Source organism: Molossus molossus, unplaced genomic scaffold, assembly GCF_014108415.1.
Source record: "Molossus molossus isolate mMolMol1 unplaced genomic scaffold, mMolMol1.p scaffold_m16_p_1, whole genome shotgun sequence".
Taxonomy (NCBI): domain Eukaryota; kingdom Metazoa; phylum Chordata; class Mammalia; order Chiroptera; family Molossidae; genus Molossus; species Molossus molossus.
In genome coordinates this window covers 217,264,900-217,292,131 of record NW_023425344.1, presented here as the reverse complement: position 1 = coordinate 217,292,131, position 27,232 = coordinate 217,264,900, and the positions used below count along the sequence as shown (strand labels likewise).

The 27,232-nt window shown below is 38.8% G+C and overlaps 1 protein-coding gene across 3 annotated transcripts in view; it reads left to right on the top strand.

Annotated features, from left to right (window-relative positions):
* The window catches only part of KCNH5 (potassium voltage-gated channel subfamily H member 5), a 290,510-nt gene that overhangs the window by 57,564 nt on the left and 205,714 nt on the right, over positions 1-27,232 (top strand). For all 3 annotated transcript variants that reach the window (XM_036271993.1, XM_036271986.1, XM_036271995.1), the window contains exon 7: positions 22,698-23,124. In XM_036271993.1, coding sequence (XP_036127886.1) covers positions 22,698-23,124 — 427 coding nt within the window. The remainder of the gene's footprint in view (positions 1-22,697; positions 23,125-27,232) is intronic.

The window sequence follows — 27,232 nt, the reverse complement described above, 5'->3', positions numbered from 1 at the left end:
TTGCCTGTGTCTGTGGGTTATGCATATGTGTTCTTTGGCTAATCCCTTCACCTTTCATCCAGTCTGACAGCTGTCAGTCTGTTCCATGCATCCATGCCTTTGTCGGTTTGTTTTGTTCATTAGATTCCACACATATGTGGGACCATAGGGTATCTGTGTTTCTCTGACTGGCTTCTAATACTTTTCTAAAATTTTTTATGAATTATGCTGGTCAAGTGTCCACCTGCATTATTTCATTTTAGCATATATTTTACATTGCACATTTTAATTTCTTACCTAATCATCAATAATAAGAATTGGAAATGAAGAAATTGATTATAGATTTGTAGATTTTAGTGACTTTTGTCAGCCTAGAATCTTTTTTGGTCCCTTTTGTTGAACCTCAGAACCTCTTCCAAACTAGCAGGTCAGAAATAGCTATTTACAATTCGATTACCATTTCTTTTTCATTAAAGTCTATTGATAATTTAAAATAATGTTGGAGTGGTAGAGGTAGGAATTGTGTTATATTTCTTTTTTTACTTTTCCTAGTTTTAATCTTATTAAAACCATAAAAAAACCTGCCAAGTCTACCTTGGAATTGACTGATTTTTCTTATAAGTGTGTTTGCCAAGCTGGTAATAAGTTCTATTTTTAAGGGTCGTTTTAGGTTCACAGCAAAATTATGCATAAGGTACAAAGACTTCCCATAGAGAGATGGCCCCACACATGCATAATCTCCCTCATTATCAACATCCTCCACCAGGGTGGTATGTTTATTACAGCTGAACCTACATTGACACATCGTCACCCAAAGTTCATAGTTTACATTGGGTTCCTTTTGGTGGAGTACATTCTGTAAGGTTTGACAAATGCGTAATGATATGCACCCACCATTGTATAACATACAGAGTACTTTCATTGTCTTAAAAATCATCTGTGTTCTTGTTCTGCCTATCAATTCTTTGTCCCCTGAACCCCTAGAAACACCTGATCCTTTTACTGTCTCCATAGTTTTGCCTTCTCCAGAATGTTATTAGTCGGAATCAAACAGTATATAGCCTTTTCAGATTGGCTTCTTCATTTAGTAATATGCTTCTTCCATCTTTTCATGGCTATTAGTTCATTTTTTTAAAGCACTGCATAATATTGCATTGTCTGGATGTACCACAGTTTGTGCATCCATTTACCTACTTAATGACTTTCAAGTTTTGGCAGCTATGAATAAGCTGCTAGAAACATTTATTTGTGTGTAGGTTTTTGTGTGGGCATAAGTTATCAATTCTTTTGGGTAAACATCAAGAAGCACAATTGTTGGATCATATGGTAAAAACATGTTCAGTTTTGTAAGAAACTGATAAGTATCTTTCAAAGTGGATATACCATTTTGCATTTCACCAGCAATGAATGAGAGTTCCGGTTGATCCATAGCCTCACTAGTGTTTGATGTTGTCAGTGTCTTGGATTTTGGCCATTGTAATAGATGGGTAGTGATATCTCACTGCTGTTTTAATTTGTAATTCTCTAATGATATATAAGGTTGGACATCTTTTCATATGCTTGTCATCTGAACATCTTCTTTGGTCATGTGTCTGTTTAGATCGTATGCTCTTTTTTTAATTGGGTTGTTAATTTTCTTATTGTTAAGTTTTGAGTTCTTTGTATATTTTGTATAATAGTCCTTTATCAGGTATATCCTTTGCAAATACTTTCTTCCAGTATTGGCTTGTCTTTTTATTTTCTTGACAGTGTCTTTCACAAAACAGGGCTTTTAATTTTAATAAAGTTCAATTTATTAATTTTTTTTTATTTCATGAATTGTGCTTTTGGTGTTGTATCTGAAAAGTAATCACCATATTCAGTGTCACCTAGATTTTCTCCAGTGTTGTCTTCTAAAGGTTTTATAGTTTTTGTTTGTTTGCTTTACATTTAGGTTTATGATCCATATTGATTTAATTGTCATGAAGTGACTATATGACTATATTTATCTTTTTTGTATTCAGATGTCCAATTACTCCAGCACCATTTGTTGAAAAGACTCTTTGTTCCATTGTATTGCATTTACTTCTTTGTCAAAGATTAGTTGACCATATTTATATGGGCTCTATATTCTGTTCCACTGACCTATTTGCCCATTCTTTCAATGATACCTTACTGTCTTGATTACTGTAGCTTTATAGTAAGTGTTGAAGTAGTGTCTGTTCTCTGACTCTTTTCTTCTCCTTTAGTATTGTGTTGGCTATTCTAAACAATTTTTGCCTCTCATATAAACTCTAGGATGAGTTTATTGTATATCCACAAAATGACTTGCTGAAGTTTTGATTGGGATTATGTTGTAGTTGTAGATCAAGTTGAGAAGAACTGACATCTTGACAATATTGAGTATTTCTGTCTATGAATGTGGAATATCACTCCATTTATTTAGTTCTTCTTTGATTTCTTCCATCAGAATTTTGTAGTTTTTCTCATACACACCTTGTACATGTTTTACTGGATTTTTATCTAAGTGTCTCCTTCTTCTAGATGACAGGGCATTATCCTTTGGCCACCGTGCTCACCCCTCTTTCTATGAGTTCCTTTCCATGAATATTCTTCTTCTCTAATATAAGTATTCTTTCAGTCAGATAACCTGTCTGCCAGCTTTCTATATGTGTTTAGGGATTGCCTCAGGGTTTATTTAGGTCCCCAACCTGGGACCTTCCACTGTAAGTGTAAAGCATTATGGACAAATGAATACAAAGATGAAAAAGGTACAAGTCACTGAACTCAAATGTACCTACTTTCTAGTCTGAGAGAAAAATGTGCTCACAACATATTCAAGGTTGTGAGTAAAGAGGTTGTAAGTTAAAGAGGAGTCAGAGTGAGGGAGGGCTTGGGGAAAGGATTTGGAGAAGGGGTGAGATCAGCCACAGGTTTCAACATGGAACATGGTAGCAATAGTCTGAGCTGTTAAGTTCTATTCCAGGTGGGGACGGATGGTAGAGAATGTTAATACACAGATTTAAAGATAGACATCTTTGTTCTATTTGAAAATTTTGGTTATGTTTCAGGAATATGTTCTTTTTCATGACTTTTCCACAGAGACAAAGCAATCTGTCTAACTGAGGGAATTAGCTCTGGAAGGGTAGGAAGTAACAATGAGTGAATATAGCATTGAGATTCCTTATTTGATTTTTTTGCTTATGTGAAAAGAGATTTTTATCTGTACTGATCTTCATTCATGATAAATGCTTCCTACTGTTAAGCTTTAGGTAATGATTTTGATGTAGTGGCAAAGAATGTGGAAATATATTGCAATCTGTAAAGTATAACCACTTATTTATTTTTTTTACTCTAACTAATTATAGATACTTGCATAGAAATGACTCTTTACTGTTTTCTGCAGAGTCATTATTCCTATGCTTGAGAATACATCATTTCCTCACTCTTCTTTGAAGGAAGTCTAAACATCCATTCCTACTCCATTTGGTCTTGTTATGACTTTATTTTATTGAATGATTTTTTCTCCAGTTTCATATAACAAATGCTACCTCCCAAGAAATATGTTTATCTTTATATAGGAATTCTTCATCTTGAAGAAATGTTTTTATACATTGTGGATAAAGGATTAACAAAACCATTTTCCTGTCTGCACAAGAATTTTACCTTTGGCCAGCTTTCTTCCTTTTCCCTCCAGACTGTTGATGAAGGAAATTATCTATGTTTCTAGACAATATTACTCATATTTAAAAAAATACCTCTGGTCAGTAAACTGCATATGGGCTGGGAAGAACTTTTAATGAACTATAAATAACCTGATGAAGACATCATGATGTAAGAGTTCCTCAGTGATACAAGTCTGAGCATGCCCCGTGGACCCTGAAAGCTATGCTTGTGTTGTTATTACAGGTGTTGTTAGGTGGAGCATGAGGTATCAAAGCCTGGATCCCTAACACTACCAAGAGAACCTGTTGATAATACAAAGCTCAGTTGAGTTTATTGTTGACCATTAGAAGGGAGAACACTATGTTGCAAAGATTTGGCAGTTTCTCAGAGAAGAAGAGAATTCATTGGGAACTGGAAGTTTGATTTATGATGAATCTTTCAAAGGGAGGGGTTGAGGAATGGGCTATATAGGATTGGGTAAGGTTCAACACTCATGAAATAGTAGCCCAGGATTGGTGGAAACAGCAAGGCGAAGATTTTGAGGCGTGGGATTCAAAGAATCTTTAGCTGTAAACTGTCTGTTGATACTTTCCGTTGAAGAGTTCATGGGTCTTGGGGAAGTTCCTATAATGAAAAATCAAACCATTTTCATGGGCATGATAATGCAGTCCTGGAAAAGTAAAGTCCCACTAAGGACAACAGAGAAATAGCACAAAGCCATGTTAACATAGACAGTAAGGTATGGTTTCAGTTCTGAGTGTATATGCTGAGTGTGGGGTTAGATAGTTTTAGTGTTAAGGCTTTTTAAGTCTAGATGGTTTCAGTATCTGCCAACTGAGTCTCATTTCTTCACTTCTGAGTTGTTCCCTGGAGAAAAGAGCACCAGGAACACAGCTCTGTGGACTTCTTTCTGCACAGACTGTTATGAGGTCAAATCCTGTGGAGGGAGATACCTGATGCTGCCCTACTGATAAACAGTGATTTCTGCCCTATATCCATCTGAGTCTACTGAGAACCAGTAGGCTCTATAAAGGTCTTGTGAGTCTGAATGTTTCCTTGGTCAGCACTGCAGACACAAATATGCACTTCGCAGTTAAACATCTGGTGTGCATTTTTCAGGAAGATTCTAGTTTTCACTGTGATTTGTTTGTGTGTAGTCCTTATGTCAGTAAAAACTGGCCATTTTCAGTTACATTCACATAGAATGAGTTACAAATGGCCATACTAAAAGTTGTTGATTGAGCATTTGCAGATGTTGCAACTGTTTTGGCCATTGTGAATGAAGAGGGCTAGATGGCAGGGGCTTGTACGAAAACTATTTTATAATAATTATATATAGACTAGCAGAATTTTTTTACCCACATATGATCCTGCTAGAGTTTTAGAACCAGTTGTATTTCTTGTGTTCAATATTGACATCAACTAGTTAAGTTTAATAATAGCATATCTAAAGACAGTGTCACCTATATTGGTAAAGAAAGTAATCATATTTATGAAATACAACCTCCATGTATAGAAGTCTGTCAGTGTATAAGATAACGTTATATCACTAGGACTGAGTATTTATGCTGTTCATGTATTTTAAACATACATTAAAAATTTAAAAAGTATATACATAATTTCAAGTAGTAACATGCTCTACAAATAAAAATAATACAGGGCAATAGGGAATAGAAAATGACTGGGATGATCAGGATTGAGCAATGTAGGAAAGTACGTAGTAAGGGCCAAATGCAGCTGTTAGGATAGGAATTTATTTTAGTTGCAAAGAAAAGACTCAAGTGACCTCAGGTGATGGGAGATTTAATATAAGAATGGACTTTTTTTGGAACCCTGAAAAAGAAACAATGGGATCTTATGAACTGGTATATGGTCCTGGACTGTGGTACCTCTGGGAACCTTGGCACAGCAAAGATGTAATATTAGTGAAGTGAGCCTTGGAGGGGGCACTGGGCTGAAGGACTGGGAAAGGAGGGGAAAACATACAAAAATGGGGCTACTCTCTGACCACTTTCTTCACATGTCTCACACACTTGCTTTGCTATGTATATATTTTTTATTATATCCTTAACAGTCTCATTGTCACATATTATCATAAAAATGGTCGGAGAAAGGTCCCTTTTTAGAAAATAAGTTTGGAAGACATGACCATTCACTCTGATCTATTTTTTCGGTCTGTAGGTCTTCACTTGAGTGTCCCACTATTAATGTGATTCACTTAGTCCTGTCAATATGCTTGTCTATTTTCTCTCCTATGACTGAATTCTTCTCTTCTCTTCTCTTCTCTTCTTCATGTCGAGGCGCCATCCTGAATCTGTGTAACTTTCTCTAACACATGGTCCACCATGGCCACGTCCACCTCTGTATAACTCAGCACTCACTGCTTGCTGCATCGTTTCCTCTGCATTTCTCGGACCAGTTATTCGTACTATAAAACAAGGGTCTTTAACCTATTCAAGGATGGAGAGAGTTAGGGGAAGTGTCTGAAGAGGTGACATTTAAGCCCAGACCTGCAAGATAAATAAGAATTAACCACACAGCCCTGGCCAGTTTGGCTCAGCGGTTAGAGCATCGGCCTGCGGTCCAGATAGACCCAGGTTTGGTTCCTGCTAAGGGCACATACCTCAATTGCAGTTTGTCTCCCGGCCCGGGTTGGATTGTGCAGGAGGCAGCCACTCAATGTGTCCCTTTCACATTGATGTTTCTCTTTCTCTCTTCCTCTCTCTCCTTCCCGCTCTATCTGAACAAAAAATGGAAAAATGTCCTCAGGTAAGGATTAAAAAAAAAAACAAAAAAGAATTAACCACACAAAAGGAGGGCTTGGTGGATTAGAGAGAGTGTTTTAAACATCATGTTTGGAGATTCTCCAGGTGAGAAAATATGAAATTTTTGAAGCAAGGAAAGAAGTTTTCTATGACTGGAATACAGAGAACAAAAGACAGATGCACAAGGAGACTGTAGAGGTAGGTAGGTTGTGTTAAGGAGTTTGGGTTATTATAAAGGCAGCAACAAATAATTGAAGGATTTAAAGCATCTACCAACTTAATTTGCTTGTATATTTATCATAATGTTTGAAAAAAATCAAAGCTTTAGGTAATATACTTTTTAGGGTGCATATTTTTTTTAATGAATTTATTTATTTATTTATTTTTTTGTTACAGATATTTTACCTTTGTACCCCATTGGCACCCCCCACCCCACCCCACCTCCGCCCCGTCCCCGGCTTAGTTGTCCATGTCCATTGGTCATGCATACACGCATATAAGTTCTGTGGTTTATCTCTTCCCACCCCCCATCCCCCACCCCCTCTTCTGAGGGATGTCAGTCTGTGCCCTACTTCCATGTTTCTGGGTCTACTGTATTCCTCAGACTGTTATGTTCATTATATTCCGTATGTGAGATCATGTGGTATTTGTCTTTTTCTGTTTGGCTTCTTTCACTTAGGATAATACTTTCCAGGTCCCTCCATGTCATCTCAAAGGATAAGAGATCTTTCTTTCTTACCGCTGCATAGTACTCCATTGTGTATATGTACCACAGCTTTTTTATCCATTCGTCTACTGGTGGACACTTGGGCTGTTTCCAGATCTTAGCTATTGTAAATAGTGCTGCTATGAACATGGGGGTACATATATTCTTCCTGATTGGTGTTTCAGGCTTCTTAGGGTATATTCCCAGCAGTGGGATCACTGGGTCAAATGGAAGTTCAATTTTTAATTTTTTGAGGAAGCACCATATTGTTTTCCATAGCGGCTGCACCAGTCTGCATTCCCACCAGCAGTGTATTAGAGTTCCCTTTTCTCCACACCCTCGCCAGCACTTGTTTGATGATTTGTTGATGGCGGCCATTCTGACAGGTGTAAGGTGATACCTCATTGTAGTTTTAATTTGCATCTCTCTGATGATTAGTGATGTTGAGCATTTCTTCATATGTCTCTTGGCCATTTGTATGTCCTGTTTGGACAGGTGTCCATTCAGCTCCTCTGCCCATTTTTTAATTGGGTTCTTTGTCTTCCTTTTGTTGAGTTGTATGAGCACTCTCTATATATTGGAAATTAACCCCTTATCTGATACATCATTGGCAATGATGTTCTCCCATACAGTGGGTTGCCTTTCCATTTTGATGATTGTTTCTTTTGCTGTGCAGAAGCTTTTGTGTTTGATGTAGTCCCATGTGTTCATTTTCTCCTTTGTTTCTGTTGCCTTAGGTGATGTATCAGTGAAAATTCTGCTCCGTATGCTGTCCGAAATTTTGTTGCCTACATTTTCTTCTAGAATTTTTATGGATTCACGGGTCACATTTAAGTCTTTTATCCATTTTGAGTTTATTTTTGTGTATGGTGTAAGTTGATGGTCTAGTTTCATTTTTTTGCATGTAGCTGTCCAATTTTCCCAACACCATTTATTAAAGAGGCTGTCTTTACTCCACTGTATGCTCTTGCCACCTTTGTCAAATATTAATTGAGCGTATTGCCTTGGGTCCATTTCTGGGTTTTCAGTTCTGTTCCACTGGTCTATATGCCTGTTCTTGTGCCAGTACCAGGCTGTTTTGGTTACAATCACTTTGTAGTATAACCTGATATCTGGTATTGTGATCCCACCTACTTTGTTCTTTTTTTTTTTCAAGATTGCTGTGGCTATTCGGGGTCTTTTTTGTTCCATATGAACTTTTGAAGTATTTGTTCTAGTTCTATGAAATATGTCGTTGGTATTTTGATGGGGATTGCATTGAATCTATAGATTGCTTTGGGTAGTATGGACATTTTAATGATGTTAATTCTTCCAATCCATGAACAGGTTATGTGCTTCCACTTTTTTATATCTTCCTCTATTTCTTTTTTAAATGACCTGTAGTTTTCTGCAAATAGGTCTTTATTTCTTTGGTTAAGTTTATTCCTAGGTATCGTAATTTTTTTGGCGCGATGGTAAATGGGATTGTTTTTTCAGTTTCTCTTTCTGTGAGTTCATCATTGGTGTACAAGAATGCCGTCGATTTCTTGACGTTAATTTTGTATCCTGCTACTTTGCCAAATTCATTTATTAAGTCTAGTAGATTTTTGATGGAGTCTTTAGGGTTTTCTATGTATAATATCATGTCATCTGCAAATAATGACAGTTTCACTTCCTCCTTTCCAATTTGGATCCCTTTGATTTTTTCTTCATGTCTGATTGCTGTGGCTAAGACTTCCAGTACAATGTTAAATAAGAGTGGTGAAAGTGGACATCCCTGTCTTGTTCCTGTTCTTAATGGAAATGGTTTTAGTTTCTGTCCATTGAGTATGATGTTGGCTGTAGGTCTTTCATATATGGCCTTTATTATGTCGAGCTATGATCCTCTATTCCTACATTGATGAGTGTTTTTATCAGAAATGGATGCTGGATTTTGTCGAATGCTTTTTCAGCATCTATTGATATGATCATGTGGTTTTTATTCTTCATTTTGTTTATGTGGTGTATCACGTTTATTGATTTGCGAATATTGCACCAGCCTTGCATCCCTGGAATGAATCCCACTTGGTCATGGTGAATAATTTTTTTGATGTATTTCTGGATCCGATTTGCTAATATTTTGTTCAGGATTTTGGCGTCTATGTTCATCAGGGATATTGGCCTGTAGTTTTCTTTCTTCGTTGTGTCTTTTTCTGGTTTTGGAATTAGAATTATGCTGTCCTCATAGAACGTGTTTGGAGTCTTCCTTCTTCTTGAATTTTTTGAAATAGTTTGAGGAGAATGGGTGTTAGTTCTTTTTTGAATGTTCGGTAAAACTCCCGCGTGAAGCCATCTGGGCCTGGGCTTTTGTTTGCTGGGAGAGTCTTGATTACCTCTTCAATTTCCTTAGTTGTTATTGGTCTATTCAAGTTTTCTATCTCTTCTGGGAATAGTTTTGGGAAACTGTGTGTTTCTAGAAATTTGTCCATTTAGCTTAGATTGTCGAATTTGTTGCCATATAGTTGGTCATAGTTGTTGTTAATGATCTTTTGTATTTTCGTGGTGTTGGTTGTTACTTCTCCTCTTTCATTTCTGATTTTCTGTATTTGGGTTCTCTCTCTTTGTTTCTTGGTGAGTCTAGCTAAGTGTCCATCAATCTTGTTAATCTTTTCGAAAAACCAGCTCTTTGTTTCATTGATCCTTTGAATTGTTTTTTTGGTCTCTATGTCATTTATTTCTGCTCTGATCTTTACTATTTCCTTCCTTCTACTTGCTCTGGGGTTTTCTTTTTGTTTGCTTTCTAATTGTTTGAGTTGTGAGGTTAGACAGTCAATTAGAAATTTTTCTTGTTTTTTGAGGTAGGCCTGTAGTGCTATGAACTTCCCTCTCAGAACTGCTTTCTTTTTTATTTTTATTTTTTTTATTTTTTATTATGAATTTTTATTTATTTTTTTGTTACAGATATTTTGCCTTTTTACCCCATTGGCACCCCCCACCCCCCTCCCCCTCCACCCTGTCCCCGGCTTAGTTGTCCATGTCCATTGGTCATGCATACATGCATATAAGTTCTGTGGTTTATCTCTTCCCACCCCCCCACCCCCCCATCCCCTCTTCTGAGGGATGTCAGTCTGTACCCTACTTCCATGTGTCTGGGTCTACTGTATTCCTCAGACTGTTATGTTCATTATATTCCGTATATAAGTGAGATCATGTGGTATTTGTCTTTTTCTGCTTGGCTTCTTTCACTTAGGATAATACTTTCCAGGTCCCTCCATGTCGTCTCAAAGGATAAGAGATCTTTCTTTCTTACCACTGCATAGTACTCCATTGTGTATATGTACCACAGCTTTTTGATCCATTTGTCTACTGGTGGACACTTGGGCTGTTTCCAGATCTTAGCTATTGTAAATAGTGCTGCTATGAACATGGGGGTACATATATTCTTCCTGATTGGTGTTTCAGGCTTCTTAGGGTATATTCCCAGCAGTGGGATCACTGGGTCAAATGGAAGTTCAATTTTTAATTTTTTGAGGTAGCACCATATTGTTTTCCATAGCGGCTGCACCAGTCTGCATTCCCACCAGCAGTGTATTAGAGTTCCCTTTTCTCCACACCCTCGCCAACACTTGTTGTTTGATGATTTGTTGATGGCGGCCATTCTGACAGGTGTGAGGTGATACCTCATTGTTGTTTTAATTTGCATCTCTCGGATGATTAGTGATGTTGAGCATTTCTTCATATGTCTCTTGGCCATTTGTATGTCCTGTTTGGAGAGGTGTCTATTCAGCTCCTCTGCCCATTTTTTAATTGGGTTCTTTGTCTTCCTTTTGTGGAGTTGTATGAGCTCTCTGTATATATTGGAAATTAACCCCTTATCTGATACATCATTGGCAATGATGTTCTCCCATACAGTGGGTTGCCTTTCCATTTTGATGATCGTTTCTTTTGCTGTGCAGAAGCTTTTTAGTTTGATGTAGTCCCATGTGTTCATTTTCTCCTTTATTTCTGTTGCCTTAGGTGATGTATCAGTGAAAATTCTGCTCCGTATGCTGTCCGAAATTTTGTTGCCTACATTTTCTTCTAGAATTTTTATGGATTCACGGGTCACATTTAAGTCTTTTATCCATTTTGAGTTTATTTTTGTGTATGGTGTAAGTTGATGGTCGAGTTTCATTTTTTTGCATGTAGCTGTCCAATTTTCCCAACACCATTTATTAAAGAGGCTGTCTTTACTCCACTGTATGCTCTTGCCACCTTTGTCAAATATTAATTGAGCGTATTGCCTTGGGTCCATTTCTGGGTTTTCAGTTCTGTTCCACTGGTCTATATGCCTGTTCTTGTGCCAGTACCAGGCTGTTTTGGTAACAGTCGCTTTGTAGTATAACCTGATATCTGGTAATGTGATCCCTCCAACTTTGTTCTTCTTTTTCAAGATTGCTGTGGCTATTCGGGGTCTTTTTTGGTTCCATATGAACTTTTGAAGTATTTGTTCTAGTTCTATGAAATATGTCGTTGGTATTTTGATGGGGATTGCATTGAATCTATAGATTGCTTTGGGTAGTATGGACATTTTAATGATGTTAATTCTTCCAATCCATGAACAGGGTATGTTCTTCCACTTTTTTATATCTTCCTCTATTTCTTTTTTCAATGACCTGTAGTTTTCTGCAAATAGGTCCTTTACTTCTTTGGTTAAGTTTATTCCTAGGTATCGTAATTTTTTTGGAGCGATGGTAAATGGGATTGTTTTTTCAGTTTCTCTTTCTGTGAGTTCATCATTGATGTACAAGAATGCCGTCGATTTCTTGACGTTAATTTTGTATCCTGCTACTTTGCCAAATTCATTTATTAAGTCTAATAGATTTTTGATGGAGTCTTTAGGGTTTTCTAGGTACAATATCATGTCATCTGCAAATAATGACAGTTTCACTTCCTCCTTTCCAATTTGGATCCCTTTTATTTTTTCTTCATGTCTGATTTTGTGGCTAAGACTTCCAGTACAATGTTAAACAAGAGTGGCGAAAGTGGACATCCCTGTCTTGTTCTTGTTCTTAATGGAAATGTTTTTAGTTTCTGTCCATTGAGTATGATGTTGGCTGTAGGTCTTTCATATATGGCCTTTATTATGTCGAGATATGATCCCTCTATTCCTACATTGCTGAGCGTTTTTATCAGAAATGGATGCTGGATTTTGTCGAATGCTTTTTCAGCATCTATTGATATGATCATGTGGTTTTTATTCTTCATTTTGTTTATGTGGTGTATCACGTTTATTGATTTGCGAATATTGTACCAGCCTTGCATCCCTGGAATGAATCCCACTTGGTCATGGTGAATAATTTTTTTGATGTATTTCTGGATCCGATTTGCTAGTATTTTGTTCAGGATTTTGGCGTCTATGTTCATCAGGGATATTGGCCTGTAGTTTTCTTTCTTCGTAGTGTCTTTTTCTGGTTTTGGAATTAGAATTATGCTGGCCTCATAGAACGTGTTTGGAAGTCTTCCTTCTTCTTGAATTTTTTGAAATAGTTTGAGGAGAATGGGTGTTAGTTCTTTTTTGAATGTTCGGTAAAACTCCCCCGTGAAACCATCTGGGCCTGGGCTTTTGTTTGCTGGGAGAGTCTTGATTACCTCTTCAATTTCCTTAGTTGTTATTGGTCTGTTCAAGTTTTCTATCTCTTCCGGGAATAGTTTTGGGAGACTGTGTGTTTCTAGAAATTTGTCCATTTCGCTGAGATTCTCAGAACTGCTTTCACTGCATCCCATAGATTTTGTGTTGTTGTGTGATCATTTTCATTGGTTTCCAGGAAGTTTTTAATTTCTTCCTTGATCTCCTCAGTGACCCATTCATTGTTTAATAACATGCTATTTAGCCTCCATGTGTTGAAATGTCTTTGCATGTTCTTGTTGCAATTGCTTTCTAGTTTCATGCCCTTGTGATCTGAGAAGATGCTTGATATGATTTCAATCTTCTTGAACTTGTAGAGATTTAGTTTGTGTCCTATCATGTGGTTTATCTTTGAGAATGTCCCATGTGCACTTGAGAAGAATGTGTATTCTGTAGTTTTGGGGTGTAATTCTCTGTAGATATCTATTAAATCCATTTGGTCTAGTGCTTCATTTAGAGTCTCTGTTTCCTTGCTAATTTTTGCCTAGAGGATCTATCCAGTGCTGTCAACGGGGTGTTGAAGTCCCCTGCTATGATTGTATTGTTGTCGATTTCTCCTTGGAAGTCCTCCAGAAGATTTTTAATATATTTTGGTGCTCCTATATTGGGTGCATATATGTTTATCAAGGTTATATCTTCCTGTTGGATAGATCCTTTCAATATTATGTAGTGGCCGTCTTTGTCTCTAGTTATGGTCTTCATTTTGAAATCTATTTGATCAGATACGAGAATTGCTACCCCAGCTTTTTTTTCCTTTCCATTTGCTTTGAAAATTTTTTTCCATCCCTTCACTTTCTACCTATGTGAGTCTTTTGTTGAGAGGTGGGTCTCTTGAAAACAACATATAGATGAGTCATGCTTTCTTATCCAATCAGCTACTCTGTGTCTTTTTATGGGAGCATTCAATCCATTTACGTTTAAGGTGATTATTGATATGTACTTATTTATTGCCATTTTTGTTTAGTGTGGTTCTATTTTTCTTCCCATTTCTACTGCTAATTACAGCAGTCCTTTTAACATTTCTTGCAGTGCTGGTTTGGTGCTAATGTATTCCCTTAGCCTTTTTTTGTCTGGGAAGCTCTTTATTTGATCTTCTATTTTGAATGATAGCCTTGCTGGGTAGAGTAGTCTTGGATTCAGCTTCTTGTCTTTCATGACTTTGATTACTTCATGCCATTCTCTTCTGGCCTGTAGTGTTTCTTGTGAGAAGTCAGCTGAGAGCCTTATGGGGTTCCCTTTGTAGGTAACCTGTTGCTTATCTCTTGCTGCTTTTAGGATTCTCTCTTTGTCTTTAATTTGTGGCATTTTAATTACTATGTGTCTTGGTGTGGGCCTGTTTGGGTTCTTCTTACTTGGGACTCTCTGTGCTTCTTGAACTTGAATGCCTTCTTCCTTCACCAAATTAGGGAAGTTTTCTCTCACTATTGTTTTGAATATATTCTGTATCCCTTGCTCATTTTCTTCTTCTTTGGTGACTCCTATGATGTGAATATTATTACGTTTCCAGTTGTCCCATAGTTCTCTTAAGCTGTCTTCCTATTTTTTAATAGTTTTTCCTTTTGTTTTTCTGATTGGTTGATTTTTTTCTACCCTGTCTTCTAATTCACTGATCCGGTCCTCAGCTTCCTCTACTCTGCTTTTTAAACCTTCCAATGTGGTTTTCATTTCTGATATGTCATTTTTTATCTCTTCTTGTTGGTTTTTAATTTCCAATTGGCTTATTTTCAGTGTCTCTATGTCCTTACTCATTCTGTTCAGCTTCCTCAAGATCATGGCTCTGAATTCTGTTAACAGGCCTAATTGCTCCACATTGATCTCATCTTCGGTGGAGGTCTCTTGCTCTTTCATTTGGCTTCTGTTTCTGTGTTTCACCATTTTGGCTATCACTGTGGTCTTTGGAGCCTGTCAAGTTTTCCCTGTGGGTGTTGGTGTTCTGTTGTTTGTGGCTCCCTCTCCTGTGTTTAGATGAGCTAGGGAGGACCCACCTTGAACTCCACTGTCAAGTCTTACTTTCCTGGTTAAAGTTGCCAGCCCAGAAAAGGTACTGTTATCCTCTAGCTTTTTGCCTGGAGGCTAGCAGTCTAGGTTACTTGATGAGTTTTGGGTTGTCAGTTGATTGAAAAGCTCCCTCAGGTGCTTAGCACAAGGGGATTTCCCGAGGGTGGGGCAGATGCTGGTTGTTAGTGAGCCTCAATTAGCACTTCAATGGCCCACAGGGTGGGGTTGGATCTCGAGGGAGGGGCTGCTGCCTCTCTCAGAGCCCTGGGAAGGAGCAATGTGGCCCCCGTCCTGAGTGGCTGCACTCAGCCAAAGCTCTGAGCGCCCTCCAGATCCCGAGTGTCCCGACACAGTTCCAGTCCTGTCTGCCCTCCCTCTGCCAGAGCCCAAGGTGAGTGGCTGTGGCTGTTTCAGCCTCTGTCCCGGCTGCGCTGTGGGGCCGCCTGGGAGTGTAACCCGAGGGCGCTGCTCCCAGCTGAGGCCGCTGCCGAGCTGCCGACCGTGGGCTCCCAGCCCCGTCTCGCGCCTTCGCAAGCCTACCGGGATGGAGTCAGTGTCCCTCGTTGTATGGTCCTCCAAGCTGCTTTTCTGTTGGTTTTTCCCGTCGATTTGTCTGTGTTATAGTTGTAATTCCAGTTTGGTTCTGGGAGACGGTCTGTGTAGCTCTGTTCACTCCGCCGCCATTTTTCCTCCCCTAGGGTGCATATTTTGATCATGCCTTATATTTACTGTGGATCCAATGGATAGTAAAGAGAAAGTCTTTTCCAAAACAAGAACCATTAAAAAATTTAGTACATTATGGATATAGCTGAATATCAGTGTCTGTTCTTCATCTATCTGTTTATCTGCCGATGCCACCATGTTTTGAAAGAATATAAATTGGCCAAAATAAGTTACTTAAATGGAAGTCCTGTGCTGATGCATGTTAACTAATGCATAGAGTAATGGGGATTATTTATTTCCTCATGAATCTTTGGCAACATGAATTAGAGAAGTGAATTCTGAATAGGAAGGAAGCAATAGGATTTTTTTTATCTGGGTTAGAAGTTCAGGTAACAAATGTAGTTTGCAATTTTCTTCCAGTCTTTAAAATGTGCTCTACAAAAGGAAATAGAAATGGACTATGTAGTTATCCATGTATAAAATCTATTTAGACTAAGAACCCAATGGTTATGAAATGGAGTTTATTATTGTTTAGTGGTTTTTATCCAGTTGCCTGATGTGGTGCCACCTGTAAAGATAAAGTAACTATTAATTATTAATTATAACATTAGTGCCAGGAGAGTCAGAAATTATTATCAAAGATTAATGTGTTCATTTTTTTTCCAGTAAATATTTGGTGCCTACATGTCAGGGAGTGCTAGAAAGTGTTTCAAAGAATGTTCAAAAGAATGAACATGATATGAGCACATGATCGCAAACAGACAAATGTCGTGAAGGGAGTGTGCATACTTCTTTGAGACTATAATGAAATGACCTGACCTACACTGGAGTGGAAAATTTCTCTGAGGAAACAGTGACTGAGCTGAGATCTAAAGTATGAATAGAACTAAAAAAGCTAATAACAGGGGCACTAAAGAGTTGTAAAACATTCCCTTTAGAAAAGATAACAAGTGCATGGACCTCGTGTTTGAGGGAGCATGACATACTAGAAAAATTGAAAGTTGAATGGAGAGTGAGCTTAAGAATGTTGAAAGACGAGGTTCAAGTGGTGAGCAGGGGCCAGACCATTACAAGTCTGTGTGAATCAAAACAGATTTGAAACAATGGAAAGACAGGGGATGATTTGTGTGCTTGTTCACAATGCTAGATCCCCAATATTTAGAATAAACTCAATAGATGTTTGGTGAGTGAGTGGATGAATGAAATTATGTAAGGCACTTTTTAATTTATTTTTTGCATTTAAAGAGTAACTTAGGAAAAAAAAAAAATAAATCCTTCTTGGGCCATTTCTTTATATTTCTGAATGTACCATGACATCTCAAAAGCTTATTGTCCATCCTTATATTAAACGTCCATCCTTATATAAAATCTATCATCACTTGAGATCACTTGAATCTTTTTTCTTTGCAACTAAAAAAAAAATTCTAATCTAACAGCTGCATTTCACCCTCACTGCATGCTTTCCCACATTGCTTATTCCTGATCATCCCAGCCATTATCTATTCCCCATTGCCCTGTATTATTTTTATTTGTAGAGCATATTACTATTTGAAGTTATGAAGTTATGTTTATATTTAAAAATTTTTTAATGTATGTTTAAAGTACATGAATAGCAGAAATGCTCAGAGCAGATATTAATGTACTTATGGAATCCTACCTTACACTTCAGGTACAGCGAGTTGCAGAGGGTGGTCAGACAGTGAAGTGGTGAGGAGCGACGGGGCCAGAGCCAGAACCTGCATCTGAATCGTGGCTCCTCCTTTTACCAGCTGCACGAACTTAGTCAGATTACTTAGCCTTTCTGAGCTATGTTTTAATGATACCTACCATATAGGATTGTTTTGAAGATTCATTTTCAAAATACATATAAAGCTCTTAGAACAGTACCTGACATGTAGTAAGTGTTCAGTGTTATTATCACTATGCCTGTCTTCTGAGCAGCAGAGAATGATCTTGTTTTCTGGTTGGTATACTGTGTGGAAGGAAGTATATGGTACAGGTTTGTTGAAGTCTTTATTGCATCCTTCTACCCCTGTAGGTCCACCTAGAATTCTACCCCATCTCCTTTGCTTTTTTTTTTTCCATTTTCTTCCACATTGCCTAATGGTGTATATTTTTGAGCTCCTTTTTTTTTAGAAGTCCTCTTCTGAATATATTTTATGTGTCTCCTATAGCTGTGATCTGGTCTGTGGAGAAAGTAAAAAGAATTTATGTTTCATACTTGATGCCGTACTTTTATTTATGCAACTCAAAGTTACATTTACTGTTTTGTTGTCTATATTTACTGTTAAATTACATTTAGTTTATTACTAACTAAAACTTCCCAAGTTTACCTCATCCATATTTGCTTGCGTTGCAAAATTTTTTCCTTCATTTATTAAATGTTTTGATGGCTTAACATATGATCATATGCCATGCTTTGTAATGGACACTAGATATATTCTTCAAGGGGTTTAAAATTTCCTGGGAACAGAGACTTGTGCATGGAAACAGAGACTTGTAATAAAGTGTTATTGTGATAGTTGTTATAATAAAGATGTGCAAAGATGTATGATAACAAAGGAAGGACACCTAACTCTCACAGTTGGAGGAGGGTGAGAGTATGACAATGAAGGTGGTTGGGGGTGATGGGAAGAAGTCAGAGTAATGCACATGGAGGAGGGAATGTTTGTCATAAACGATAAGTAAGACCCTAGCCACCAAGAGTGTGGGAGGGGCCAACTCTTTCAGAAGAGGGCACACTTGTGATGTAACATGAGCCAGCATGGACACTCAGGAACTACACATTGCTGAGCGTGATAGGAGCCTAGACAGCATGAGGAGGAGTTGGTGGGAGAGATGCTGATTAGGTAAGCAGGTACCGGGTCCTGAACGGCTTTCCATGTCACAGTAGAGAGTTAATATTTAATTCTATAGCACTAAAGATTTTAGATTAGGGCAGGACATGATTAGATCGATGTCATTTTAAAGAACACCAGGCAGAGTTGGTTAACTATAGGATTGGCCTGTCTTGGATCCTGCTTCGGGTTTTCCTAAATTCTTTCAAACAAGCAGCATCTGGTCTCAGCTAGCCCCATACCTCTCATTAAGTAATACACAGAAACAAACACAGGGAGGCAGCCAAAATGAGGAGACAAAGAAACAGGTCCCAAATGAAAGAACAGAATAAAACCCCAGGAAAAGAACTAAGCGAAATGGAGATAAGCAACCTAACAGATGCTGAGTTCAAAACACTGCTTATAAGGATGCTCAATGGACTTAGTGAGAACCTCAGCAAACTTAGTGAGGGCCTCAAGAGCATAAAATCGGACCAGTCAGAAATGAAGGAGGCACTAACTGAAATAAAGAATAATTTACATAGATTCAATAGTAGAGTAGGTAAAGCCAAGAAGCAAATCATCGATTTGGAATATAAGGAAGCAAAAAACACCCAATCAGAATAGCAAAAAGAAAAAAGAATCCAAAAAAATGAGGATAGTGGAAGGAGCCTCTGGGACAACTTCAAGCATACCAACATTCAAATCTTGGGGATGCCAGAAGGAGAAGAGAGAGAACAAGAAATTGAAAACCTATTTGAAACAGTAGTGGCAGAAAACTTCCCTAACTTGGTGAAGAAAACAGACATACAAGTCCAGGAAGCACAGATGAACCCCAAGAGGCCCACACCAAGACACATCATCATCAAAATGCAAAAGATTCAAGACAAAGAGAGAATCTTAAAAGCAGCAAGAGAAAAGCAGTTAGTTACCTACAAGGGAGTTCCCAAAGGACTGTCAGCTGATTTCTCCAAAGAAACTTTGCAGGCCAGAAGGGAGTGGCAAGAAATATTCAGGGTGATGAAATGCAAGAACCTACAACCAAGATTACTCTATCCTGCAAAGCTGTCATTTAGAACTGATGGCCATATAGCGTTTCCCAGACAATGAAAAACTAAAGGAGTTCATCACCACCAAACTGTTATTATATGAAATGTTGAAGGGTCTTGAAGAAAAAGATAAAAAATATGAACAAACAAAATGGCAATGAATAAATATCTATCGACAATTGAATCTACAAATAAAATGAACAAGCAGAACAGAAACATTCCCATAGACACAGAGAATATTTTGTTGGTTGCCAGATGGAAGGGGGGTTGGGGGAATGGGTGAAAAAGGTGAAGGGATTAAGAAGTACAACTAGGTTGCTAGACTGAGAAACCTCAAAGAGAAGGGGGGTTGGGGGGTGGGAAGAAATAAACCAAAGAACTTATATGCATAACCAATGGACACGGAGGACAGTGTGGGAAAAGGCAGGAGGGGAGCGGGAGGAGGGAGGAGGGGGTCAATGGGGGAAAAATGAGGAACATCTGTAATACATTTAACAATAAAAATAAAACAAAAGAACACCAGGCAGGTCACCCGTATAATATGATCTGTGAATTAAAGGAAATGAGAATAGAGGGTGCATGACCAATGGAGAGGCTATTCCTTGTCACATAAGTAAGAAAAAAACATGAAATCCTGATATGAGGCATGGCCTTAGACCTAGGGAATAAGGGGCATTTTTGAGAGGGTTGCAAAGTAGGTATTGAGCACGTGGCACTTTGAGTGTGAGAACCTCAGGACTTGATGACCAGCCGCATGTGGCGGGCAGCGGAGGAGCTAAGGCTCAGCCCCCAGTCTGAGGGACTGAGCAGAAATTGGTGTTATTCACAGGAGGAGCAGATGGAGAATTGATTCAGCAGAGGGGACGGGTTCCCTTAGGGACCTATCACCATGGAACACCTATGGGATATATAAACGGAATGCAGAGTAGGCATTTGGCTTCTGTATCAGGAACACATTAGAGAATTTTGTGCTAGGAAGTGAACCTGTTCATCCCTCTGTAGAAGTCAGTTGAAGCGCTGATATGCATGAAATCAACCGGGAAAGTGCTGAGGGTTAGCATGAAGAGAATCCAGCACGTACTAGAAACGTGGAGAAGGGTAGCCCCAGAAAATGATTTTGAAGGAGTTGTCATTTAGAGAGTTGGCTAAAACCCAGGAGAAAGTGGTGGCATAGAACCCATATCAGAGCTTACAAAATATTTTGTAAAATTTAAGTGGTGTTGGACATGGTTAGAGAAAATGTGCTTTTTAAAATTTATTTATTTATTTTTATTAAGTGGAGTCCAGAGCAGGTGCCCCTCAGGGCGGACTGCCTTCTTTTGGAGAAAACTGCCTGCATGAGGTCAGGAGAGAGTGTCCTTGCATCTCTGGGGCCTAGTTCTTGGAGGCCTCGTACTTCACATTCCAGTTGTGACTGCTTTTAGTTTGAACGGGGACAAAGATTCTCCTCCGTTTTTTCCCTTCTCTTTCTTTTTAGAGGAAAGGATTTAGGTAGAAATGAGTTTTCTTTGCAATATTTAAACAGAGGTACCATATTTTCTTTAAACATTGTAGTTAACTAGAGAACAACATCTACAGCAACCATTTCTATTTTTTAATTTAACCCTGAGTTTTTCATGCATTTTTGACTATGGGTTTCATTAGCGCAGAAGCAAGACGTATGCATCTTAATGTCCTCAGGGTCCAACTCAGACTCCTGGCTTAGGAAGTTCTCAGCAAATATTTATTTTTTGTCTTTCTTGTTTATGGTTCCATAGCTTCATTTTTTTTTTTTTTTTTTTTTTTTTTTTTTAGGGCTTCCAAGTTCTTTAGAATCTTCTTACTTCTCAACATCTCATGTCATTGAATTATGCCAATTCATCTTCTGAATTTTATTAACACTACTCTTTTGATCTGTCTAAAGTTCAATATCTTTTTTCTTCGCAAGTGTTCAAGTGAAATGAGAATTTATTGTAAGGCTTCATTTATGCCACAACATTTGAGAGTGGACATTGAAGGAGCCAGGCTTAAGGACACCCAGGTGAAACAAAGCTGCCAGGGGGCTTCGGCTACTCTTCACTCCCATACGGTCTCCGAGTTCTACTTCTCTTTGTTTTCTTTCTTTCAAGTTTTTAGTTTGAAAAAATTTTAAATATATAGAGTATAGTAAAACCAAATGCATTTTTAGCCTTTTTACTTTAACTGTCAAGAACTTTACGCTGCCGTAATTTAGTTTTATTAATGTTCCATCTGTTCCATTACCCAAACCAGTTCCTTCGTGTTCGTCAGAATTAAGCTCAGAGTAAGTTGTGATAGATTCCTTGCATCCCTTCTGGGAGACAGAATTAGCCCCGAGGACATCATGGACTCCAGAGACTTGGAGGTGGTGATCAGACGAGAGGCTTCCTGGATCACTGTTCTCTCTTCCCTCCTTGTCTCAGGAAGGCATTTATTTGTTTATTTAATTCAAGATGGGAAACTTCTTTTTTAAAGAAATTTTTAATTGAGTTTTTTAGAGTGAGAACAGAGAGAGAGATAGAAACATCGATCAGCTGCCTCCTGCAAGCCCCCTACTGGGAATCGAGCCTGCAACCTGGGCAGGTATCCTGCCCAGGAATTTAACCAGGACCTCTCAGTCCGTGGGACGACGCTCAATCCACTGAGCCACACTGGCGAGGCAGGAATGTATTTATCTTATCTTCCCAGGTGGCTTATTATATGCTTCCAATAAAGTAACTATGGGACCTTCATTGATTGAAGAAAGTCTGTGCTACATTTCCTTTTGGATAATGTTATATTTGGAATTTTAAGCTTCTCAACAAAATATGATTTGTTTTGCTGCTCTTCCCTTCTGCTATTCTTTCCTATGACTATTGCTGGGAGATGATAGGATTTGGTAGGTTATGTACCCATTCAAGGTTTAACTCTTCACTTTCTCAGAGCTCTACAAATGGGTGCTTTTCAAGACTGTGGTGGGAAATAGCGGAACCAACAATGGTGTTTGCCTGTTCTCCCCATACACAGAATAGTCCCTGATTGCTTGCCTGTAAGATCCGGGTTCCCTTTCAGACATTTTGCTGTTTATAACTATTATAAAGGAAGAAATAAAAATAAGTCTTTTTTAAAAAAAGCTTAATAGGAGAAGAAACAGAGTCTGAACTCATCACCCTATTTCTATACTCTGTGTACATTGCAGTTGAGTGTTTTTCTCTGTGCTATTTATACTGCACTTATGAAAATAAATCGGGTCTTCCTTAGCTAGGGACATGCTTTGTGTAATAATTCACAAATACTTTATTTCTGAGTGGGGAGGAAATCAATGCATTAAAAACAGTTGCTTTATAATTTCAGCTTTGTTGTTGACAGAGTCAGAGCTATCTTATGATTATGCTCTCAGTATGATCAAGTTTATGAAGGTGAGCCACTGTTTCCTTTTCTGAAAGTGGGTGTCATTTCTTTTCTTTCACTCAGGGAATCAGCAGTCTCTTCAGTTCTTTAAAAGTGGTGCGTCTCTTGCGACTGGGCCGTGTTGCTAGGAAACTGGACCATTACCTGGAGTATGGAGCAGCGGTCCTCGTGCTCCTGGTATGTGTGTTTGGACTAGTTGCCCACTGGCTGGCCTGCATATGGTACAGCATTGGGGACTACGAGGTCATTGACGAAGTCACGAACACCATCCAGATAGACAGCTGGCTCTACCAGCTGGCCTTGAGCATTGGGACTCCCTATCGATACAACAGCAGCGCAGGGATCTGGGAAGGAGGACCCAGCAAGGATTCACTGTACGTGTCCTCTCTCTACTTTACCATGACAAGCCTTACAACCATCGGATTTGGAAACATAGCTCCTACCACAGATGTGGAAAAGATGTTTTCGGTGGCCATGATGATGGTTGGCTGTAAGTATCTGGCTTTCTTTAAAAGAATTAAAAATATATATATATTGTTATTGGCAGTTTTCCAGGCTCCAAGCGCAGGCAGGATTAAAATTAAACTGCTTTGTTTTCAGAAAGACGTTTTAATCCATATCATTTGCATTGGTTTAATTTTTATCCATTATTAGAAAATAAAAAATGCAAAATAATATATCTTACTTTTTAGAATACATTGACACCTTCAAGCAGCGTGGACAGAGCGATACAGACATTAAAGTGGAAGCTGTGATTTAATTCTGTTCATATGTTGTACGCAGCAGAGTTCTTTCCAAGGGAGACCAGCATCTAGACAGGCAGCATCTGGCACATTCTGTAGGTCTTGTTGGCAACACATAAAATTCCCGAAAAGTAGACAGGATCTGTTGTGCGATACATAGTTTAGAAAATGTTTTATCTACTAACAGAATTACTGAATTAAAGTTGATTTCAGGATACAGTTTTATGCAGGTTTTACAATGAAGACTAGTGCAAAAGGTTTACAAATCTAATTTCCACTACAAACGCTCGAGGTTGGATATGTGCCTGTTTGAGAGAATGTAAGGATTGTAAATATATACCTATTCAGCAAGGATAAGAGTAGCTAGGATTTAGCATGCGGTCCTGGTACTAAATGCCTTGAGGGTGTTCTTGGGAGTAGAATGCTCTCCAAAGGAGCCAAAGACCATGTATTCTACACTCAAAGAGAATGGATAACACCAGAAGACCAGAACACTAAGGAAATACATACCAAAGAAGCTATTGTAAAAGAGGATCATAGATAGTAGTCTCCACTGTTCACACCTTCAAGTTGACTTAGATGATTTATCCAAGTCTCGTTTTGATACCTAAAGTAACCTTAAGACCATTGTGCTGGAGTTTCACTTAGTGTTATTGGCAGCTGTTAAGTGTTTGGATCATGGTCATTGGCTTTTGGTCTAAGCCATCCTTTTTAACATTCCACATTGTGGAGTTTTACATTTTGATATTGATGGGAAAGATGTTAGAATCCAGGAGTGTCGGCTGGCCCATGAAGGGTCAATATCTTGGGTTTAGACCCAAGATAGTAGTTTTCAGAGTTCCGGATGTCTGAGAGCTATTGGAGTGCCTGTGTTAGTAGTTATTTAGCTTATGTGCCTCTATCCCTTTTGTACAGGTGCAGAAACAAGAACTCACAGGTTCTATTTGCTGGTTAAAGGTAGAGGGAGAGTGCGGATTCCAAGTGTTGTTTGCTCCAGAGGTTTTTAGGAGAAAAAATGTTCTTACATACAAAGAGATCCTGATGATTAATTAAACTGTTTACCTACATACCAAAATGGTAAGATGTATTGGCAAAAAGGTGCTTTATAAATTCAGAAGACAACATGTTGTCGGATGTAGTATTTATCGCTAGACTACTTTTAATATGTATATAATTTATTTTGCCTTACACATGAGCATAGATGGATTTTTAATAATTTATTTCAAGCAATTATATAGTCACTGTAAGTTGCAAAGACAGTACAGAAAGGGCTTTTGTGTTCTTCACCTGGTTTCCTCCAATAGTTACATCTAAATCTCTCCTCCCAGACCCACGCTGGCATGGTGTGACGGGTGCGTGTAGTTCTGCAGTGGTCAATCACATGGACACATTCCTGTCACTACCACTGAAATCAAGACGTAGAATAGTTCCATCACCACAAAGCTGTCCCTCAGGTTCCGATCTAGAGTCACACCCGCCCCTTCCCCCAAGCAGCCGCAGCCCCTGGCAACTATTGATCTTGTTCTTCATCGCTACACTACAATATTTTGATTTGGGGAATGTTATATAAATGGAATCATACAAAATGTGACCTTTTAAAATTGGCTTTTTCCAGTCAGCATAATCCCCTTGAGATCCATCTAAGATGCTGAGTATATCAATAGTTTGTTCCTTGTTATTTTTGAGTAGTATTTCATGGTTTGGATATACCACTCATCTATTCAGGGACATTTTGGTTGTTCTCAGTTTTGGGCTATTACAAATAAAGCTGCTATGCGCATTGGTGTACAGTTTTCTGTTTGGACATGAGTTCTCAGTTCTCTGGGATAAATACCCAGGAATGTGATTGCTAGGACATATGCTACGTGCATATTCAATGTTTATTTTAAGAAATTGGCAAACTATTTTGCAGAGTTACATGTAACTATGTAACTATACTAGCATAGTTACATTTTTCACAAGAGAATAATAGGAAAATAAAGTCTACGTAGAGCTGAAGGGCACCATTATTCATTTTGTTTCTCTGGCCCCAAACCTGGGAATCATCCTAGATATCTGTTTTTCTCAGGTGTTTCATCTATTCATAACAAGCTCTGTTGGCTTTTCCTTCAGAATACATTTGATTATTTCTCCCCACTCCCATAACTTACCACCTAAGACCAAGTCACCACCATCACCTGGATGTTTTCAGTAATCACCTACATGTCCCTCTGTTTTTACTCTTGTGCTACAATCTCTATCTTGAGCGGCCCTTTTAAAGTGAATTAGATCCCATCATTCCTCTGCTCAAAGCCCTCCCGTGTTTTCCAGTGCACATAAAGTGAAATTGAGATTCCCTGTTCCTTCTTTTTTTTTTAAAAATGTTTTCTTTATTGAGTTTGAGAGAGAGAGGAAGGGAGAGGGAGAGAGAGATAGAAACACTGATGAGAGAGAACATGGACTGGCCACCTCCTGCGTGCCCCCCACTGGGGATTGGGCCCACAACCCGGGCATGTGCCCTGACCAAGAATCGAACCAGTGACCTCTTGGTGCATGGGTTGATGCTCAAGCAGTGAGCCTCACCGGCCGGGTCCCTGTCCCTTCTATTAAAGCCTGCATGGTCTGACCCTGGCTGGCCTCGCCCCCTTCACTTTCTCCCATTCCCACCCTTGCCCATTCTACTCCACCCAAGAGAGCTGTCTTGCTGCCTGTACACATCAAACTGAGTCCTGTCTCATGGTCTTTGCATCTGTTTTCCCCACTGGTTATAACACTCCTCCCCTGTATCATGTCCTGAATTCATACAGGTCTACACTCAAATTTTCTCTTTAGAAATTTCTCCCAGTGCTACTCTACTATGAAAACCACCCCAATGCCAACCATCCTTGTTCTCTACCCTTTAACCTTTAAAAAAATGTTTTTATTGATTTTAGAGAAAGAAGAAGGGGGAGTGAGAGAGAAATATCCATTGGCTGCCTCCACCCCCTCACCCCCACTGGGGATAAAGCCCACAAACCGGGCTTGTGCCCAGACCTGGAATCAAACCAGCAACCTTTTGGACCAATACTCAAACAACTGAGCCGCAACGGCCAGGGCAACCCTGCCCCCCCTTTAACCTTTTCTGCTTCATTGTACCGACCACGTTGATTCTCTTTTTCCTTTTTGTCAGTATGTAAGCTCCATGAGAGCAGGGCCTTTCTCTACCTATATTTTGCTTTTGTACACCCAACTGGTACACAGTTTTAAATACCATGCTCAGCTAGATTTGTTGTATAAATGAATAAAAGTGAAGATGTCTCTGATGGTCATAGTGAAGTTCTCCTGTCCGTGAATCCACTCCAGGTAGGTCTCTGATGAAGAGACATGCCAGGAAAAGGCAGTCTTTGAATTTTGGCCCCGATTCCTTTGTGAAGGCCTGTGAGCTCCTCTGTGTTGTCAGCCTGTGGAGAGTAGTGGCCCCTGTAGCCAGACTGCCCCTTCCCTAAGCCTCTCACTAGGTCTGGTGATAAGTTCTAAGAGGCTGGTCGGTAGAAGCACCAACAACTCTTTCACCACTTTTTACCATTTACGTCCTGGATCTACCTACATTGGCCATTTTCCCATGGATTCAGTGGAGTTTTCAAAATTTCATTTGACTCAGACTTGGTTCCATTCCTTCTCAATGTCACGTGTGGCCAATTATATTGCTCTATGTAAGTTTTCTTCTTGTTTCTTCGATTCCTATCTTGATTTCAAGATGAAGATCTGGTTTTAAAGTTGGTCCTTTTTATTTTCTGAGTTTTCGCTATTTCCTTAACATCTGAGCAGTTGCTTTCTGTTTATAAACCAATTTCTGACATCTTTTGCCTGTTGATTTAGGTTTTCTTTTTATGTCTC